The sequence below is a fragment of the Hemicordylus capensis genome, chromosome 2, assembly GCF_027244095.1.
Source record: "Hemicordylus capensis ecotype Gifberg chromosome 2, rHemCap1.1.pri, whole genome shotgun sequence".
Classification (NCBI taxonomy): Eukaryota; Metazoa; Chordata; class Lepidosauria; order Squamata; family Cordylidae; genus Hemicordylus; species Hemicordylus capensis.
The window spans coordinates 233,536,434-233,558,405 of record NC_069658.1 but is presented as its reverse complement, the minus strand read 5'-3'; the positions used below and the strand labels follow the sequence as shown (position 1 = coordinate 233,558,405).

The 21,972-nt window shown below is 47.2% G+C and overlaps 1 protein-coding gene and 1 long non-coding RNA gene across 8 annotated transcripts in view; both read right to left on the bottom strand.

Annotated features, from left to right (window-relative positions):
- LOC128343369 (major histocompatibility complex class I-related gene protein-like) overlaps window positions 1-12,670 on the bottom strand; it is a 35,285-nt gene extending 22,615 nt beyond the window's left edge. For 2 of the 7 annotated variants that reach the window (XM_053292328.1, XM_053292334.1), the window contains exons 1-3: window positions 12,231-12,667; window positions 3,956-4,098; window positions 1,031-1,297 (exon numbers count right to left, since the gene is read on the bottom strand). In XM_053292328.1, coding sequence (XP_053148303.1) covers window positions 1,031-1,297; window positions 3,956-4,022 — 334 coding nt within the window. In that variant the 5' untranslated portion in view covers window positions 4,023-4,098; window positions 12,231-12,667. Of the gene's footprint in view, window positions 1-1,030; window positions 1,298-3,955; window positions 4,111-8,686; window positions 8,889-10,816; window positions 10,943-12,087; window positions 12,110-12,230 lie in introns of those variants that run through there. The other 5 variants (XM_053292330.1, XM_053292335.1, XM_053292331.1 and 2 more) reach the window with 5 other exon arrangements.
- Window positions 12,671-15,086: 2,416 nt separating this feature from the next.
- LOC128343395 (uncharacterized) lies at window positions 15,087-20,574 on the bottom strand. Its single transcript, XR_008315502.1, has 3 exons — window positions 20,364-20,574; window positions 17,404-17,698; window positions 15,087-15,265 (listed from the first exon to the last, which is right to left on the bottom strand). It is a non-coding gene; the product is annotated as an uncharacterized LOC128343395 (long non-coding RNA).
- Between the last annotated feature and the right edge of the window lie 1,398 nt (window positions 20,575-21,972).

The following is a 21,972-nucleotide window of genomic DNA, read 5'->3' as shown; positions in this document are numbered from 1 at the left end:
GATCCACTTGTGGAACTCTCTGCCAGAGGATGTGGTGACGGCCAACAACCTGGATGGCTTTAAGAGGGGTTTGGATGACTTCATGTAGGAGAGGTCTATCAATGGCTACTAGTCAGAGGGCTGTGGGCCGCCTCCGGCCTCAAGGGCAGGGTGCCTTTGAGTATCAGTTGCAGGGGAGTAATGGCAGGAGAGAGGGCACGCCCTCAACTCCTGCCTGTGGCTTCCAGCGGCATCTGGTGGGCCACTGTGTGAAACAGGATGCTGGACTAGATGGGCCTTGAGCCTGATCCAGCAGGGCTGTTCTTATGTTCTTATGTTCCGGCAGGGGGGAGCGAGAAGTTGTTATCTGCTGCTGCTGCAGGTTTGCAGAGGACTGAACAGCTAATCCTTCTTGGTAGGCTCCTGTGCTAGCCCCGCCCACCTACCTCACAGCTGATGGGCAGGTGAGCCACAGCATCAGTTCAGCTCAAGTTATGGCAGCAGCAGGAGCCTGCAGGCTGAAAGCCAGCAAAGAGAGAGCTCTATAGAACTCATGCTGGCTGCCAGCCTGCTTCTGCCTGCCTCCAGACACCATAAAGCAAGAGAAATGCAGTCCCGAACAGGACAGACATTTATTCCCTGAAATGAGGGATGTCCCTCTTAATTCGGGACAGTTGGCAACCCTGTTTGAAGATGGTAGCTAATTTTAGCCTTCCTAACTCCCCCGATTCCTCCTCCTGAAGAACTGACATCAGGTGGGGAGCTCTTATTACATCCCTTCACACTTATGGTCACTCACGACCCTGCTCTCCATCATTGGGGTGAAAAGGAGGAATCTGTGTCCCCCTCCACTCCCCCACAATGGGACACCCAGCCCCTCTTTTCCCTCACTCCCAGGAGAAGTCTCTTCCCCTCTCTTTGTTTTTGTTGGACACCACCCAGAGACGCAAGTTTTGGGAGGTATATAAATATGTTACATAAATAAATCTCAGCCTTTTGGAGGAGAAGTACTGGGGGGGGTGTCTCTGTGTCCCTCCCACTCTCCACTCACCCTCACTCTGATTGGAGACATTCTTCAGCCTTACAAAAAGTGCTCTGAACTTTTCCTCCCAGCTCTTCATGGTCTTTGATTCTAAGTCCCAGAACTGGGTATTGTTCTTCTCCATCCATTGTGCTCGGGCCAACACTCTCTTGGTGCTGCTGTCATAGTAAGTGATGGGCTGGTCATCCACAAACTGCCCAGCCATGAACTCAGGCAGCCCCTGGTTGAGCTCAGGGAGCCACGTGTAGGAAAGGCCCAAGGAATGTGTAGAGGAGCCTGCAAGAGAAAAGGGAGGAGCAGGATTAGGGGACCTGCAGCTGAGAGCAATTGAGAGCACCCCCAATGATAGTCCATCAAGGATGCTGCCATTCCACAGCAATCTCTAATCGGGAAGCCCTCTGCTTCACCCTGCCACAGGGTGGAGAAGAAAGTGGAGCAGGGAAGAGGGATCCCTAACAGAAATGGGCCATGACAAGAAATTGGGGGCTCCTGAAAGGAGAAAGCCTAAGTCATATGTAGAGGGACACTCATGTATCCTGGTGGGTTTTTTAAGCACCAAAACTCCACAAATGCAAATTCAGATTACTCTTTGTATCCACCTCCCCAAACTGCATTGGAGAAATCCTGGCTCCCCCATCATGGTGCTCCATTGAGGTGCAAAGCAGGGATCCAATGCATGGATCTTCATGGATCCTCCTAGTACACGGAGTTTCGCTCCCCAAACATGCCATCACACCACAGATTCTGACCTCTTGACTTTCACTTTCAGCTTCCTTTTACCATTCCCCACATTTTTGTGAAGTTTCCTGTCCTGAAGTCCAACATGTCTTTCTTGGACTTCCTTGACAATTCTCCACTTGCATATATGCTGAATTGGATCACACTATGGTCAGTGCTACCCAATGGTTCTGCAACTCTGACATCTCACACCAGGTCCTGGGCACCACTCAGGATTAAATCCAAGGTTGCTGTGTCTCTGGTTGGTTCTGCAACCAACTGTTCCAAGGCAGAGTCATTTAGCATGTCTAGAAATTGGTTTCTCATTCATTACCTGAATGTGAATTTAGCCAGTCTATGTGTGGGTAGTTGAAGTCACCCATTAATACTGCTCTGTCTCTCTTTGACACCTGTCTTATTTGTTCCTCCAACTTCAGGTCACTCTTAGTGTTTTGAGCTGGAGGGCAATAGCACTCCCCTAGTAACACATTTTCTTTTAGTCCTCCTTGTATTGTTACCCATAATGATTCTGTGGAGGATTCCGATCCACCTAGGTTTTCTAGCTTGTTGGAATCTATCATTTCTTTAATATACAGCGCCACTTCTCTCCCCAATCCTCCTCTCCCTCTCCCTTCTGTAGAGTATATATCCAGGAATAACTGGTTCTCACTGTTCCACCAGGTTTCCGTTATGCCCACTATATCAATGTTTTCATTAGTAACCAAGCACTTCAGCTCACCCATCTTCTCTTGGAGTCTTCTGGCATTGGTATATATACACCTATAGGCTGAATCTCTTACCTGGTGTTGGCATGTGCTATCTCCCTAAACATCATTTGACCTTTTTGGCCAGCTGTCATGTCTTTCCTTCTGCTCAGCTCCTGGCTCTACTCTGTCCCCTTTTATCCAAAACGTGTGCACCCTCGCTCCTTAGGGGATTTTGCTGGCTGAACTACCCAGATACTACTCAGTTCCTGTTGACAACCCCCCAGGTGTCATTTTAAAAGCTGTTCTGTGACCTTTTTAATTTTAAGCGCCAGCAGTCTGGTTCCATCTCGGTTCAAGTGGATCCTGTCCCTTTTGTACAGGCTTCGCTTGCCCCAGAATGTATCCCACTGCCTAACAGATCGAAACCCCTCCTCCCGGCCCCAACGTCGCATCCACACGTGAAGATCCCTCAGCTCTGCCTGTCCCGCTGGCCCTGCGTGTGGAACAGGTAGCACTTCTCTCTCTTACAGAGTGAGCCCTATGGGGACAGGAGACTCACATGCAGCGCAAAGGTGTCTCATCTACTAAAGCTGCGTTATTGCAATTGCCAAAGTAGCATAACTCACGCAAATGCCAAAACTGCACAAAATGCATTACACAAGAGTGAGTCCATTAGAAATAATGGGATTACTCTCATAGAAAACCATTTGTACATTTCTGGCATTTGCGCAACAATGCAATAACACAATTTAACTACGCTGACATAACATAACATTCCGCATTGTATGTGAAGGGTTATTAATTATAAAAAGACTTTAAGCTGTTCTGTCAGAAAGAGCAGGAAATAAAGCTAACAAATATGAATGATCACATTTATAAAAAAGTAGAAACTCAACCATTTGTCATTAGCTTTTCAAATACTGTTAATTGTCTTGTCAATGTTTCTTTCCCCATCAATTATTTAGACAATTCCTTAATGGGAACATTCAAACAAAGGAATATGTCTAACATTAGTTTCATCCATTAATTCTGCTCTTGCTAGCAATCCCTTATCATATAGACTCTTATAAAAACATCACATGTTGTTTGTTTTCTACATCTTGAAATATTAAAAATCTGTACCTGTCTAATAGATTTGATACAAGGAGCCATTTGGGTTCCCATGTTTTCCCTGCACCTTTCTTGTACATACAAAGTTGAGAACGATCTAAACATTGTTGGAAAACCTGTATCGCATTCCCAATGTGGTCACTAATGCTGCTCTCAAAGTTTTTCCTGAAAGAAACATGAGCCAATTCTGGACAGGGCAGAGAAGCAAAGAGTCCCACTTACAACAACTCAGTCAGGTGGCTGAACAGAGACATGCAAAAGGTTCCACCTCTACCCCATCCCCCATTTTTACATGCCAGGATACAATATACTGCATAAGAGACACTCCCCCAGGGAAAAGGCCTGGGGGAAAATTCTGTTCTCCCTCCCCAGACTAGACTGAGCTCCCAGAGGTACTCACCAGTGCCTTGACCCAGCAGGAGGACAGCTACCCCCAGGACCGAGAGCTGCCACCAAAGCAGCCCCATCGGGATCAGAAGCTGATGAAGTTTCTCACTACACTTTCGTTGCTCCCAGTTCACTTACTGCTGGCTGGTGGAAACTCTGAAACAAGAGCTTTGGTCAGTTTAGGTATATTCTGCCTATAGGGAAAAGGTGCCCTATCATCTGTTGATGACTGATAAGCAGGTTTTGTTAGGCTTCCGCAGGTCGAGATTTAACAGGAAAGGCAAAGAGGAAGACAGTTTACACAAAAATAATCTTGTGTAAAAAAAACCAACAACCCACAAAAATGCTTCTTTACGTCCATGACCGAGTTTCTTAATAATTAAAGAGCTGCACAGGGTGGGATTATGACATGCGGGGACCCTAAATTATGTCCAACTTGAAAGGCCCCATAGCATTACAAAAATATTGATTATTCTAACAAAGAGGACCACGGATATAGAAATAATAAAGCTCTAGTTTTACCTGGCAAAGATACAACAAAGAACTAATTACTTAACAAAAGCAGCTCTCTTGCAATAATTCCTATTTGTATTCAGAGGCCCCCTTAGCTGTAGCCTAAATCTGGTACAGATTCTGTGTACAACTGGTACTCAGAGGCATCCTGCCTTTGAGGCTGGATGTGGCCTGTAGCCGTATAACTAGTATCATCATTGGCCACACTCATCGGCCACACTCCCATTTAGACAGATGCAATAATTTGTGGGGTTCTGCTACAAGAAGTTCTAAAATCAGCTGTAGTTCAATATTCAGTTGTGTAGCAAACGGTTGGAATAGCAAGGGGGCTATTATTTCTATCCAGAAAGCAAAAGCTGCCATGCTCCCACTCAAGGACCTTGGAGAGGAGTGGGTGGCAGGCGACTCACCAGAAAGTGGGGAGGCGCCTGATGAGGAGCAGGCCAGTAATGTGAATGGGGAGGTAACTGAGTCAGGCCAGGGTGAGTGTTTGGTGCAGGAGGGGCCAGCAGGGCCAGGCGATCTTTGGAGAGAAGGGTCAGGATCTGAGCCAGAGTTTGAACAGCCACTATCTCCTGAGAACACAGATGGGGAAAATATCAGTAGCAGGTGAGGGGATTACGAAGGAGTAATTGGCTGGTGAGAAGCCAGAAGCCGGATTGAATCTATGGGTGCTGGTGGTGGTGGAGTGTTGATTAAGTGCATGTGGCTGCTGACTATCAATCAGGCAGCCTGTGCCTTGGACAAACTGCTGGAAACAACACGTCAATTCTGTGTGGAGCTTTTGTCGGAGAGATGGTGACTTTGGAATTTGGGCTTCTCACTCCTCTATTCTTGGTGAGACTGTTAAACCTGACTATTTAGCAGTAAAACTGAAACTTGAGCTACTGGCTATTGTGTCATATATTTCTAGCCAGCGTCTTCCGTCGAGTGAGCTTGTGACAACAGGTGTTGCATCCCTGCTGAAACCCTGGAGGAAAGAAGTACTGGGAATAAACTCTTGCCCGTGCTTGCAGCACGACATCATTAGTGATTTCCAGATTACCCACTACAATCGTGGTAAAATGCTTCCGCTTGGCAGGATCGAATTGAAACGATCCCCAGAATCTACAACGGAAAATATAGCTACTTTTTTGCAATGGACATACAATGCTATAGCACTAAATAGAGGCGATACAATCCGAAACAAGGCATCCGAAATGTGAATGGCACCCTGCTGATAGTGTAGGGACTGTGGTGTCACAACACAGGAAGTATGGAAGCACACTTCGGAGATACGTCATGACCCCATTGCAGGCTCTTATCTGGAAAGCGTCCAGGCCAGGAAACGTAGGCTTTCCCTACATGCACCACTGTGGAGGGGAGGCTGGTGTTGAACTGTGGAGAAGGATTCTGTTCCGTACAGGGTAGTTGAAATGAAGAGAACAGAACGGAATACAAACTCTGGCAAAAGAAATGTAAGGTGACAATAAGGGAGGCGAAAAGAGGGTTTGAGCAACATTTAGCTAAACGCAACACAGGGAACAACAAAAACTTCTTTAAATACATCAGAAGCAGGAAACCTGCCAGTGAGGTGGTTGGACTATTATATGATATCTGAAGTTGTACAGTCTACTTTATCACCTTAGGACTCTACCACTTCAGTCTGGTGCTTGTCTAGATTCTGGCTGAAAACTAGATGAAGAAGTCCTATCAGAGCAGCCCTGAAGTCCAGCTTTATCCTGGGCTGCTTGGCCAATCCAAACAAGATGTAGGTGGGGGCTGCATGAGTGAACCCTAGACTGAAGGTGGTGGACGTGATGGGGGGGGCGGACCATCTCTCTTGTCATGGAAAGCCACTCAATCGATCGGCACCATTTGGTTCTGCTCTAAGTGGTGCCCCACGAAGGAGTCCTTGTGATATTGTTTGGGGATCCAGCACAATCAAGCCTTTGCTTAACCCTTGAGCTTCGTGATTCAGGAGGATGTTGGGGATGCTGGAGCAGTTTCCTGCATCGAGTAGGACGATGGACTCGAAGGCCTCCACAGTGCCTCCCAGTCCCAGCTCAACTCTTCTGTCCAGCCACCACATGATCACTGCTGATGGCTGTTGGTGCCCTGAAAGTCCAGCAAAGACTAGCCCCCAGCAGTGTTCCTTGTCACAGGGATTCCCAGACATTAACTGCAACTCCCATCATCCTCAGCCAAGGGCCATTGCAGCTGAGGATGATGGGAGCTGTAGTCCACAACATCGGGGCAGCCCTGCTCCAGAGCACACCGGCTGGCCCCGCACCCTGAATCCTTTACCTGACACAGGTACGTAGGCAATAGAGCGCTGAAGAGGAGAGGAAGGATACTCCAGCTACACTGAAAGCAAGCAAGCAAGGACACCGCAGGGATTCGAACCCTGTCCCGGAAACCAGGAGAGCCAGCCGCCAGTGTCTTTTGCTTTTTTTGCGTGCAGTCCCACAAGGCGAAAAGCAAAACCTGAGAGAACAACAAAAGGTTGTTCTCTCAGGAAAAGAAAAACCTTGAGGAGTCCGGAAGAGCCTTGCGCCCTCCGCTTCTGACCTCGCCCTTCCGGCCATCTGGAAAAGTCTAAGCACAGAGATTGTAGACCCCCTCCCCAATGCCACCCCCGCTCAGCACAACTGATGTCAGGGTCAGGTTAGAGTGGGTGGTTTGTTCTTCAGAGCTGGGAGCCAGAGGCCAGGCCAGACCAGACCAGGCAGGCTCTCTGCCTATGGTAATCAGCTGATTCCTCCTAAAGGAGGGTTCTGCGGAGCTGGGTTAGGTTTAGCAATGGGGAGCTGAGTTTAACTTGAGGGTTAGAGTGAGATTTAGCATTAGAATGCTGGGTTAGAGTGGGGACTTTTTTGGCTATGGGGTGCTGGCTGAGGGGAGGCTTCCTTGCACAGGAATCCGATCGATTCCTGAGAACTGGGTTTTGGGTCCAGATGAGCAGAGGGCAGGAATGGGGAGAATGAAAGAAGGCCCCAGGCATGAGTTTGTTCCATCCGCATCGCTCTTCCTACCAGTTTCGGTCATCGTGGGGTCCCTTCGGAGGCGAAGAGCTAGCTTTCACCTCCCGACTGCCACCAGGACATCTGTGGGCTAGGTCCTTCTCAGCAGACAGCGGGGTCACCCCCCGACTCTCTAGCTGGTCAAACAGGCACGGCCGTCTATCCTCCGTGAGGGGACAGGCCCTGCAGTACACCTCACAGTCGACCCGTTGGTACAGATTGGACAGCCACCGGATGTTGATACGGATGAGAACGGTGGCGTGTGGGAAGTGGGCCATTGGAAGAGGGTGAGTGGAGGGCGGGAAGGGGAGTCCGTTAGGGTTAGGCTCTGGAGCTGAACGTGCCAATGGGCAGATCTTAGACTGGCAAACGAGATAAGGTGAGCTGTCAATCATCCCCAGTCTCCATCCCCAGGGCTAGAATACTGGGGACTGGGGCCAGTGTTGGGGTGTGTGGCTGGGAGCCTGGATGGCACTGCTGCTTGTGGGTGTTGCTGGGGCCAGTCTTGAAGGGCCTTGCTGGGGAGTGTTGCTTTGGGGGGTGTTACTGGGGGGGGGCGGGACAGGGTTGCTACTCGCACCAGTCTTGGAGGGCATTGCTGGGGAGTGCTGCTGGGGAGTGTGGATGGCACTGCTGTGGGGTGGGTGGGTGCTTCTGGGTCCCTCCCCCTCCCTTCCCCCTCCCCCATCATCTTTACCTCCCTCTGCTTGGGGCTCTGCTCGGAGCTTGGGTTGGCTCTGCAGCTGGCGGCTGGGGATGGTGGTCACTGCTGAGGCCTGCCTTGGTGGTTGTTGCCGGGGAGCGTTGCTGGGGACGTAGCATGGCTGGCACTGTCATTGGGAGCCCTCACTGGGGGCCCTCCTCCCTTTCCCCTCTCTCTTCCAGACACCGCAGACCTTGCTGGGGCCCACCTAGGAGACCACAAGCCATGCCTTGAGTCCAGCAAGGAACTGTGTCCGAGCTCCAGGCCATCAATCACATCCCTTTGGCTTGCAATGCAATTAAGAGGAACTCAGGAGAACTCCAACTCCAGCTCTCTCTGTTGGAGGCTGATCGGAGCTTGGGTGGGCTCTGCTGATGGCAGGAGGGCCTTGTGGGGGGCACTGCTGGGGCCAGTATTTGGGGGCCTTGCTGGGGAGTGTTCCTGGGGGTCGTGGCTGGCACTGCTGTGGGGTGGGTAGGTGCTACTGGGCCCCCCCTCCCCCTCTCCCTCCTCCCATCACCTTTACCTCTCTCTGCTTGGTGCTCTGCTCGGAGCTTGAGTGGGCTCTGCTGCTGGTGGCTGGGGATGGTGGTCGTTGCTGTGGCCAGTCTTGGGGGGCGTTGTTGGGGGGCATGGCTGGCACTGTCACTGGGGGCCCTCGCTGGGGCCCTCCTCCCTTTCCTCTCTCTCTCTCTCTTCTGGACACGGCAGACATCGTTGGGGCCAACCTAGGAAACCAGCCATGCCTTGAGTCAGTCTTCTGTGCCCCTGACCCAGTGGTCTGCCTGCTAACTCTCTCTCTCTTTGCCTCATGTTGGTCTAAGTAGGAATGCAGAGCAACCAACATGCAAGTGGCAGGGAAGTGTGTCCGAGCTCCAGGCCACCAATCACATCCCTTTGGCTTGCAGTGCAATTAGAAGAAGCACTTCCCAGTTGCCCTAGGTTTGTGGGAACACCCTGCCACCACAGGTGCCCCCCAAAGCCTCCAGATGTTTTCTTTCTATTCACGGTAGCAGCGGGGTGGGGCGGGTTGCCTCTCCACATTTTAGCATCCCTGAACATGTTGAGATGTCTTGGCAAGTAAAGTGGCCAAAGGATGTCTAGACCTCCCAAGTGAAGGAAATTGTCTGTACCCAGACAAAGTTTACCGCACTTATAAGAGCCATTGGAATGTCAGATGCCTGTGTTTGAAGCATCTTCACTTGTTTGCAGATGCTGTCCCTTTGAGCAGCTGCCCTTAAGAACATAGTCCTGCAGGATCAGGCCCAAGGCCTATCTAGTTCAGCATCCTGTTCCCACTTTAACCCACCAGATGCCTCTGAGAAGCCCAAAGGCAAGAGGTGAGGGCATGCCTTCTCTCCTGCTCTTGCTCCCTTGGGGACAGTATGGTGAAATCCACCTTTGAGTGGGAACTCTGGACTTGTCCAGGAACTCTGAACTTGGTTACAAGAAGCTTTCCTGGAATATAGACTCTTAATTCTCCAAGTATGTGAGATTTGAGGAGCTCCCTACTTCTGAAGGGTAGTGTTGCAGTCAACGTGAATTCTCATTCAACTGCCTTACTGGAGGATTCTTTTGTGGGATCCCACTCTATTGGATTCAAGCCACATTGGTTGGCTATGCCCCTTTTAATCTAATGGACTCATTATCTATCTATCTATCATCTATCTATCTATCAATCTATCCATCCAACTAACCAACTAACTAATCAAAACTGTTTTATACCGCCTCTTATGGAAATTCCTGGGCAGTTCACAAGCTAAAAGCAACCATTAAAATATTAACACGATTAAAACAGTTTAAAATACAGATCAAAATTCTAAAACTTGTAGTTTAAAATTCTAAAACTTTAGTTTTTAAAACTAAAAACTAAAAGTCTGACTAAACTGGTATGTTTCCAGGGCCTTCTTAAAATTATCCAGGGAAGGGGAGGTTCTAATTTTGTTAAGAAGTGTGTTCCAAAGTCCCGAGGAAATCCTAGAAAAGGCCCAGTTTCAAGTTCCCATCAACCGAGCCACTGGCAACCGTAACCAGACCTCCCCAGATGATCTTAATAGGCGGAAGGGCTGAAGAAGAAAAAGGCATTCTCTGTCTTCTTTCCCCCTTAAATTTCCTTCCTTCATCATGTCTCCAATTATGATTTTAACCTTGCACTGATGTGTATTATATGCCCTGCATTTCCATCTTAATATGTACATTATTCGTTTTGAAATGGCAGGGTGCCTTCACTTCTCTTGATTCAAAGTGATTTTATTTTGTATTATTCTGTATGTTACTCATGAGTGTAGCACATGAAGGGGTTACCCAGTTTTTGAGTACTGTTGTAGCATGCTTCTTTAAGATCACTCACATAGGCTTTGTAGTTATACTATAGGTTATTATTTTCGTTTGGCATTCATTCTTAGAAGGCCTTGAACTATTCTAGTTTGGTTTGGATTGGGCGTTCAGTTTCCGATCTTTATGGTAAGTTGAAAGTCCAGTGCTTCTAAAAGCATGGTTCAAAAGAGGCATCATCTTTCAGGAGGCAGGAAGAAACCTCTGTTGGATCAAACAGCTTTGTCAAGTTGGCAAACCTATTGATTCTCCACTCTGACCATACGCCAACTGACCTAAAGTATGCAGGATTATATATTCTAGGTAGTGTAAGGATTTGTACCTCTCCTCTCCTTCAAGGTTGATCTCCCTGATTGCCCTTTCAAATGCTTGAGATGGGGTCTCCTGCTGCATCTGAATCTGGCCAGCGGTTGGCCTTGCGTCTTTATGTGCTCTGAATAGCTGGAAACACACCTGTCTTAGCCAGGAATGTTAAGCAGGAATGCATCACAATTCCTTTATGATGCAATGCAGCCTGGAATCCACCCCCAACTGTCAAACTGCACCCCAAAAACAATGGGGTGTGCTGGAGACACTGGAGAACAATATTTTAGCACTGAAATATTCCCAATGGTGCACTTCTATTAACCACTTCACTGCCCAAAATGGCCTGGAACGACCTGCAACAGCCTGGACTGGACACAAACACAGACGACAAGGTGATCTCATAAGACTACTTACCATGAGGGAAGTAGGCCAAAAGAGAGTGAGGCTTGTAAGGGAGAGAACAGATGTCAAAGGAAAATATGATAGTCTCTATATTAGCCAAGCTGGAAATAAATTTTCGGGGATGCACTAGGCACAGACTCAATAGAAGTCATTAATAGAAGCATTACCTAGTGGTTGGAGGACACTTAAAGCTATAAGTGCTCAAATATATTGTATTCTCCAGTCTCAAAATCCCTTTGCTGGACAGCAGGTGGCTCAAATCTACACACATGGTCCCTTTTTAATGAAATTCTACTGTTTGAAATGCCCTCTGTCTGTCCATATCTTTTCCACAATGAAACTTAAGAATGGGGTGCTGGAGATATACTTTGCCTGCCTGGCCCGCTCCAAGGGGTAAAGATGGCCATGCTACACCAGTGTGCACACACACATCCCACAGCGCTACATTCCTCGAGGCGGAGGGGGCTATGGCTCCCCTTCACACATTCCTCCAAATGCTACTTTAAGAACATCAACCCTGCCCCCCCCCCTTAAGCAACAGCCCACTAGTGTGGAGACAGGCACACTCATGCACAGTAATGTGCACATCTTTCTCATGTGGAGCAGGACAGCCAGGCAAAGCATCACCTAAACTGGCCCATTCCAACATGTGCTCATGTTTTTCGCATGTGGGGTGGGACAGCTGAACAAAAGATGCATCCACATTGGCACCATCATCAGGCATGTTTACAGCCATCAAGTGTGCTGCCAGCAACCTCGTCAGCTTCCTGCTTTACCACAGGGACATCTTTCTTCATCCTTGACCACTTAACTCAGGAACCTCCTTTTCTCTTTGGTTTTAAAAATATCCCCCCCCCCATGCAAACTTGTGTGTTATCCACTCACTCAGCCGGAAGGTGCTGTCTGTGGTGGAGGAGCTGTGATGTTTCTAGCAGAGTCAATGGGAGGGGACATATTTGCTTGCAGGGTGAGGGGACACGCTTTGTGTCTGGAGGGTTGAAGAATGAAGCCCCCACTTCCATGATTACCTGTTTGCTTCAGAAATCCAAACTTCTCTGGAGAGCTCACCGGGGCCTGGGCTCTGGGCTTCCTTGCAACTGTCCCTGTTCAGCCCTCCATCATGTCCCTCTGGTTTCTGTTGTTCTGTCCCTATAAACAGGGCTGCAGCAATCCACTAGTCTACTAGTCTGTGATGAATGGAAAATGATGCCTGACGAGTGAAAACAGTCCTGCTGAGCAATGCACCAACGGAGCTTGACGAGCGAAATGTTTTGTCTGGCTGATCAACTGAGTCAACATTTCTTCACCCCTGCCTATAGTATGACTATATAAGTAGTCATGCTGTAAATATAGTTCTTGTTGATTAACAAACAGAAATATAATGTGCACAGCCTTTCAGCTTGTGCCTGTTTCAGTTGCTCTGATGCTGTCTGAAAGGCAACGGTCAGGAGCAGCAGTGACAGTTATAGAATGCCCGTGGTGGGGTGTTTCCAGATGGAGAAACCTTCCATTTGAAAATGGAAGCTCTTTTTGCTCATCCACTCTCGGTGCAGATCTTGTGCTTCTCAGTGCCATCTGCTAGCTCTCCATGATGAGAAACAAACTCTTTTCAGACTACATTAAAAGCACTTTTAAGGTGATCCCAAAAGGGCTGATTCTCATAATGGATTGGCAGCAAATGGCCAGCAGATGGTGCTGTGAAACATCATCTGAGACTCACATCATCTGGATAGGGAATGGTAAGTGAAAAGAACTTCCACTTTCAAAAAGGAGTATTTCTCCATCTGGAAACACCCATGGAGCGTCCAGCAGTCTAGGCCTGGCTGCTGCAGACAAGTCATGTCCTGCTGAACATACCATCATGGACATTCTGTAATGGTTACTGCAGCCGCTTTTTCAAATGGCGCTATCAAGATTCTCTACCCAGTTCGACTGGTGAATATTGCAGTTTCCATATAATGCAATTGAACTTAAGCAGTTGGTGGTTCTAGACGCTGATTCTGTCATGTTTATGCACAAGCTGCTTGGAATTCTCTCTCAGCACTTTAATCTGAAACATCTGCCTTGTGCCTGAATGGTAAACTGGCCCTGAATGTCTCAGTTCTTGTTCACTAAGAGAATGGCAGGTGGCAGCTTAAAATTTAGGTTTCCATCCCAGACACTTGACGTTGTGTGTTTTTTAAAGTGAAATTGCCCAAAAAGAAAACAAAAAGCATCAAAATATTTGCAAAACCTCAAATGTGCACCATATAAAACCATGCCATTTCTGTCTTCTGATGAATATCAGCAACGTGATTTTTTAAAATCTACTTTCCTCATGGAAAGTAATTTTAGGGAATCACATTGCTGTGTGTGTCTCCCCAGAACAACTGCACAACAGCCCCATTCACACATTATGTTCAACACTTGTACAAGTTTCTAGAGTACACAGGTACAGATCACATGTTTTGCTGGATGAGATTACATTCCTATCTGTACCATGCATTTGTAGGGCCTATATCCACGTACATTTTTAAAATGAATACATACAGTCATTCACACAAACAGTAAACACGTGCATGAGTGTACAGACTCGTACAGCATAATGTCTGAATTGGGATTTGGACCAAATCCAGTACAGTTGAGGTGCCACATAGGGACATCTCAATGGTATATTTTGTGATGGCACCATCCACCCCAATTCAAGATGGCAGACGTGTGAGCTTTTGAAGTGGAAGTGGGCTAAACTTTGAACTGCCTAACTAATTTGCACCAAACTTGGTACACATGTTCAGATTATAGAGGACATGAAACCTTGATATTCCATCAATGAACTACAGAACCAATTTCAAGATGGCAGCTGTGTGTGTCTTCTCCCTTTACATCTTCGCAATGCCTGGATCACCTTGTAGCAAGTTCAGCACAGTTGTGGTGACTTGTAGGGAAACCTCAGGGGCATATTTTGTGATGATGCCATCCACCCTAATTCAAGATGGTCAACTTTTGATGTGGAAGTTGTATAACTTGTGAACCACCTAACCACCTAGTTATTTCTTTTCCGAGTACCAGCATTGCTGATAAAATGGCCTTTAATTCACCCGTTCCTGTTCACTATAGAGCAGGGCAGTTAGCAGCTTAAAATTCAGGTTTCCAGATGTTTGGTAATTCTTGACTATGACATTGACCAAGAAGGACCCAGAAAGCAGAGAATATTTGCAAATACTTCACATGCATACAGAGCAGGTGGGGTGGTCTAACTGGACAAAGTATTGTGCATACTAGTCCAGCCATGAGCAGTTACCTTCATGCAAATTGGTCCTATATTCATTAGCCTGGCTAGAAACAGACTCATGGAAATCTTTTGTATTTGCATCCCACTAAGCAGCATTAGGAATAAGGTCAGAGATCAATCAAGCTCTGCTCTCTCTAAATTTGGAAGTGGTACCACCTAAAGGTTCACAGTTGAGGCCTTATGCAGAAGCCACCTCCAAATACAGAAGGCAGATCAATGTGTCTGTTAATAATAACAAAATTCACATGGTCAGTAAAAGGCCTTTATTAGAACCAAGCAAATGATGCGTGCGGGCTTTCCAGTTATGCAGAACTGTTCCGACATGAGAACATACTGTAATTTTAGGGCTGTGACTGAAGCTCTTTCCACATTCTGAGCATTTATACTTTTTCTCTCCGGCATGAATTCTTTGGTGGTAGGTAACGCTTGAGTTGTAGCTGAAGCTTTTTCCACACACCGAGCACTGATATATTTTCTCCTCCATTTGGACTCTCTGATGGTAGGTAAGACATGAGCTGTGGCTGAAGCTCTTTCCATAATCTATGCATTCATACCCCACCCCACCCCCACCCCACCCCACCCCGTATTAGTTATTTGATGTGTGAGAAGATTGGATGTACTAGGTAAGATTTTTACATGTTGAGGGTACTTCTTCCTTGTGTTTCCTTTGCAACACCCTTTTTGGATTGGAATTACATTCAACTCAGAACATTCAAAAGCAGTGGATTTGTTCGCACATTTTTGTTTTGCTTGAGTTTTCTTTCTTTGCTGTTTACTCTCTTTCTCTGTCACCTGAAGGAATAAGAAGAGAAGTTTGTGAAGGGAAAAATAGAGCTTCAGTTCAGAGGACAAACCCAGTTTAGCACTGTGTGAACAATAAAATGTAAAAGTCCTGGTCGTTATTTTATTTTGCGCTCGTTTATGAGAGCAACAATAAACTAAAATATTTGTGGGGAAGCACATCCTAGCAGGTATTAAATATCTTCCCCAGTTGATAGAGCATCTGTCAGATGTGAAATTATTATAATAATGTATAATATCAAATTATTTTAGACACTTGTATCCTGCATTTCCTTCACAAAGCACAATGCCCAAGGCAGCTCACATAAAATCAAAACAAGGAACAACACATCAATATAAGCAATAAGAATAGCAGTAAACAAATCAAAATAAAGACGGATAAAAGCAAGAAGTCAATGCAGCTACAGATGAAAATAAGGACATCCTTTCCAGGTGGAAGGCCAGTAATGAAGGAGCCTCTCATCATTCCTCTTCAGAGAGATCTACATAGGAAGCTGCCTTACACTGAATCAGGCCATTGGTCCATCAAGCTTAGTACCGTCTTCTACGTGGTCTGGTAGTGGCTCTACAGGCTTTCAGGTGGGTCCTTTCCCAGGCCTATCTAGGGATGCAGGGATTGGACTTGGGACCTTTTGCATGCTAAGCAGATGCTCTTCGCTTGCAGTATGGTCCTTCCCCTTGTCCGTGCTCACTGAGCAAAGAGGCATCTTTAAAAAGTGGTGGTTCTCTTTATTGAGCAGGGTGACGGGGAGGAATTCCTGAGTTAAACGCAAGCACAAGCAAAATGTGTGTCTTCAAAGTTTGGTCACCACAGCGACACAGCTTACATAGACAGATGTGTGGATATGCAGATGTGTGGAAGCTTAACAATGGAGACTGCAGGTTGGGGTTAAGTTCTCTTGCTTTGACTTGCCACTTTTGCAGACATCTGGCTGGCTGTCAGACTAAAAAAAAGTAATACTGAAGGGAGGCGTCTTCCGCCTCCTCCTGGGATGTGATTGGTTGGTGGGGGGAAATCGAAACAAACACTCCCACAGGAGAAAGATCGCAGGGAGTGCAGGAGGAGCCCACAGCTGTGTAAATCGTCAATTTAATCCCCAAAGTAAACATCTTGCAAATCTGCTGCAAAGCAGATTCGCTCTTCAGATACTCCAGGCATAAAGCCATGTGTGAAAAACCTCCTGGACACCTACTTCGGAAATGCTCAGGAGACACCAGTAGCTCCTGAGCTTCTTAAAGCCAGGCCTTATTTCAGAGCATGGAGTGAATGAGATGCCCTGAAGGTTCATTGCAGTTCAACATGATGCCTCCAATTTGGAGGCCATCAGCCACCATTGCTAGACAGAAGCCAGTGCCAGGATTTCCTTCTGCATTCTCACCTCAATGGCCAGCTAGAGATGTAACTGAGAAAACTCTTCTGCTTCCCCAATTATTCCCCATACATGGAACAATCATTCTATTCCCAGACATTAGAAAAAGACATTTTAGACTGAACAAAAATAAGAAAAGAATTTGATTCTTCCAAATATGCCAAATGGATGCACTAGATGTTGAGGCAGAGGAACTCACCCTTCTGGCAGGGGCCCACTCCCAGGAGCAGGGTGGACTTTGCAGTCCATTGGGGTTCAGGAGCCTGCACTCGATGGTGATGCCACGAATCAAGGTGGTACCTAGCCATGCAGGGGTGGCGGCATCTGGAGAAGGAGTGCTAATATCTTGGGAGAGGAAATAGGGGGTGGGGGTGAATGGCAGGGAGAAATAGGCTTGGTTTGCATGGGATGCATAGGATGGGGAGGTCCAGAAAGGTGGGAAACCAGATTCTGCAGCAATATAGCATGAAGGGACAGATAGAATTCCAAGGGGAGATGAAGGGAGGAAGTGCTGAGTCTGGGATGAGAAAGCAAAAGGCAGAGCATGCAACACACCCTTGGAACCAGCCACCTTGCAGAGGAAAAGTCGCTTTGTATAGAGGATGCTCCCTCTTCCGGCAGCATGCAGCCCCCAAACTCCACCCCCCCAAAGATGTGGCCTGAGAGGCATTCTTGAAGGAGCCCTCAATCCACAGTCCCAATGCCCAGGTGAGAACCACCTCCCTGAGTTTGCTACCCCCACCTCATAGACCTCCTTACTCTGAAGCCTCCTACCAGTCTCTGCCCAGAGGCTGAGGTCCAGAGGTCCCAGCAGGCTCCACATGGCAGTGGTAGTGGTCCTTCTCTTTGGGGACAATGGGGATCTTGCTCCAGGTGTAATAGGTCCCATCCGAATTAGGGAAAATATCACTATGGATGACGTCCTGCACCCAGACTGTTCCATTCTTCCTCCAGCTGATATCAATCTCCTTGGGGTAGAAGCCAAAGGCCTGACAGATGAGGGTTTCCTGGCCATCAGAAGCTGTCTTGTGTATCACCTTCACCACAGGGGCCTCTGCAAAAGTGGTAACATTACTGACAATACAGATAACACTACTTCTCCAGAAGCTGGACAGAAGGGTGCTGCACCTAAAAAGCAGGGAGGGAACTCCTATTTTCATCCAGTCCCACTCCTGCAATAGGATATTTTCTATCTGCAACATCTCTAATAGTAGGGAAAAGCATTAATCCCTGGCATGTCTCAGCATCTTCTTTCAATGTAAATCCTCAAAGAGAATAATTTATTATTTCTCTGGGTAAACCACCATAAGCCGTTTTGGGAAGGGCGGTATAGAAATTGAATAAATAATAAAAAATTTATATAGTTCTGCAGGTTAGCAGCCATTTACTTCTGAGCTTTTGGGAGGGCATCACAATGCAGGCAGGGATCAATGAGATTGGATCCATATACATTTTCAATATGATCTACCATGCCATTCAATATCATCAAGCACAATATCCTCAGCTCTCTGTTGGAGTTGAGTTTGGTAGGTACCACCATACTATGGTGGTCCCATTCTGCTTTTTGGACCACTATCCAAAGATGGTTTTTGGGGGACCATGGTCAGTGATAGGGTACTTGTTTTGCATACAGAAGGTCCCGGATTCAGTCCTTGGCATCTCCAGGTAGCACCTCCTATCTAAAACAGGGGAGAGCCTCTTCTCTATATCAAGTTCCTGCATCATCCTCCATGATGATATAGAATCTTTCATGAAAACATTGGATGGAAGGCTCTTGAGATTTGGTGGTACTTGCCATCAGTGTGTGGGTGACATGGAATTCTATTTCTCTTTTATATGGGAACCAGGTGAGAAAGTGCAGGAGCGGTATACCTGCCGTCATGTGACTGAGCCATGGCATTAGGGGGTGAATATCCAAAGCCAGGACTGAGAGAGCCAGGTAGATGATCAGAAGCCATACGGTCCATCAAGCCATATCCACAATCATGTTCCAAACGTTTGAGCATGTAATCAGGAGCCCAGGACAAACCAGAAGTCACACCAAGCAGATAGAAGAAACAAGACAAGCCCACCAGAAGAAAGGCATCTTGATACTAAGGCAATTCCTGCTTCAGGCAAGAAGCCGTTTATTCTCTTCCTGTGTGCAGGAAAGCCAATAACTGGCTTCACAGGGCAGGCCAGAGGCAGAGCCATCATTCAGCAGATGGGTTCAAAGAACCTGACTGCAAGCCATGGAAGGGTTGCGCAAGCCTTCTTGTCGTTCATTCCCAGCCAGATTTTGCTGGCCAGGTGCTGTGTTCCTGCTCCGCCGTCCCTCAGCGATGGCTTTAAAAGGTTTTCTAAAAAGCCCTACCCCTAGGTGGCCATGCCCCCTGCCGCCCCGGCCCCCTCTAGTCCCCATCCTTAATGCATCCATGCAGTGTTGGCAGCCAACTACACATGTTTGTGATGTCACGTGCAAGGGGGTTTCACAGACACATGGGCTGCAGGCATGGTGGGGCAGCTGGGGACGGGTTAGAACCCGGGCCTCTATTCCCTGACTCCGCCACTGGGGCTGGGCCAGGAGCCTGGAAATTCCACAACAGCTATAGTGCAGCAAGTCGCCACTGAGGGCAGTGTGGAGCAGAAATCCAGCCACCGGAAAGTCTGGCACTGCCTGCAACTGGGAATGGGCTGCTGGAAGAATGGCGTCCGGCCGCCCAGAGTTTGGTTTGATGCAATGAGTGGCTTTCGTTAAGAGTAGAAGCAGATGATGCAGAGCAAGTGCAGCTTCTCCATGTGCCTAGACAATGGGCATTTCTTCTATGAGCCACCCATCACCAACACCACCTGTTTCTCTAAGATGGAGGAAAATCCAGCCCCCTGTACGCTATGCCCCACCTGCAGTCTACAATGGTCCACTCCAGTAAGAACTTGCTCATACAATTGGTCTGATCCTGTGCTTAGCTCTAATGCTGGAATCCCCTATTCAGCACAAAGCCACGGTAGAAGGGGCTGTGCCATTTCAGAGTGTAGGATGAGAGGGAGCTTTTTTGCAAGCCCCTCCACCCCTCTCAAAGGAAACCCATGCCTGCAAACCAAGCGAGTAAGGAAGGGAAGTCTTGCTTCCAATGCTTTCTTCACTTGGCTAGCTTTCTACTTGAAGGGAACTTTTTTCTTTCATGTGGGGGAACAGGCAAAAGTGCAATAAGCCCCACCCCACCCCACCCCACCCCACACAGTAGTCTGATGTGGGCATGAACAAACTCTTAAAATATCTGAGGGACTGTCACATAGAAAAGGGCAAAGACTTCTTCTCTGCTGCCTCAGGAGATAAGACTAGATTTCTTGAATTAGATCTCATGAACCTACAAGATGGTAAGTTTTGTTGAACTTTAGGAGAAACTTTGCCAAGGTAAGAGCAGTTCAATAACCCAACACTAAGGGGCTAGTTGGCTCTATTTCCTTGATCTTCAAGCAGATATTGCACTGCCATCTGTTTGGGGTGTTTTAGCCCTGGATTCCCTGCTCTGGAGCCAGACGCTGGATTTGATGGCCTACAAGACACCTTCGAACTCTCATTTTATGATTCTGTGATTCTAAAGTTCACTACTGACTTCCACCACTTTCATATTGAGCAAAGTGTCTATTCAGTCTAGGATTAATTTGGGGGGTGGGATATGAAAGGATCATAATCCTACACCTAGAAGCTCTCCCACACTGTCCCTTTTCATCCTCACCTTTCCTCAGCAGGGACTCCTTCCCATAGGCCACTGATTTCTGAAGCCGTTTAATGCAGGTCTCTTCCAGGAATTGCTTAGTGTTCTTCTTCCTTTCTAGATCAGCATTCCACCTCCTCTTAGTTTCTTGAGACACAGGATCAGTTGCATTCCAGGTGGGAGTATCCTTGTCAAAGAAGATGAAGTTCTGCCCATCATATCCATATATTTCATAACCCTTTTTCTTCCCATCGTTGCTCAGCTCACAGCCACCAGTGTACTACCAGGTGTGAAGCCCTGCAAGAGACACACAAAACCAGAAGCATCAGAGCTGGGTCAGAAACTCCCTCCCAACCCCTGACTGTTCCCTGAAGGGTGAGAACTTCATTCCTAGACTTTTCATTCCTATTGTGGGCCTTGAAATCATTGGTGGGCGGGGGAGACACTGGATTCCACCCCCTCCCAATCGCTAGCAAGAGAAACCCGGCTATGAGGAAACTCTGTGAATTAAGGTGTGTTTCAAGGAAAGGGATTGTCACTGACCATCCTCTTCCCCCATGAGGCTTACTTCAGATCCAGAATTTATTTGTTTGTTTGTTCATTAATTAATTTATTTATTTATTACATTTTATATCCCACTGTTCCTCCAAGGAGCCCAGAGCGGTGTACTACATACTTAGGTTTCTCCTTCCAACAACCCTGTGAAGTAGGTTGGGCTAAGAGAGTAGTGACTGGCCCAGAGTCACCCAGCTAGTCTCATGGCTGAGTAGGGATTTGAACTTTCAAAAGGAGGAATGTGGATATTTTTCATCCCTCTCTTAAAAGAGCCCCTGCTAACTGGGCAAAGAGGCACCTTTTTAACATAGTGTTTCTCTTTATTTAGCAGGGGGAGAGTAACCGGCCCTATCCTCCCCCAGCACAGTACTTCCAGTGACTGTTGCTGGCATCCGTCTTATGTTTCTTTTTAGATTGTGAACCCTTTGGGGACAGGGATCCATCTTATTTATTCATTTATATCTATGTAAACCACTTTGGAAACTTTTGTTGGAAAGCGGTATATCAATATTCGTCATATTTGGATTCCTTCACACCCGCCACAATGACCAGCAGAATAATAGTCAGAGGGACATTAAAAAAAAAAAAAAAAAAGGTTTTGCCCAGGATGAAATGCGTGTTGCCCCATTGCCCTCATGATCCTGTGATCAACAACTTGCCAGTTCCCCCACCCTCTGAGTGATTCCCCTAAATCTCCCCCAAGCCTTAAATCAGACACACACCCTTTCTCCCAGTTCATTGCTGGTATTAAAATATTGTACTGCATATTAACAACATAACTTACTTCCCCCCCGCCCACCGTTACCCTCCAAATGAATAATTTGCCTTGTGTCCTTTTTGCTTTTAGATTATGAGCCCCTATTGGACACCAAACAATTATCTTTTGCTATGTAAACTAGGGATGTGCGAACGGGTTTGACATCAATCGGGTTCAACATAGAACTGGTTTGGTTCAACTATTCGGACTGAACTGCCCTGGGGGTTCGCAAGCTTAAAAAAATATTTAAAATTTATTTTTAAACTTACCACCTTCGGGGGAGTTGTCCGAGGCAGTGTGGGGGTCTGCAGAGGTCCC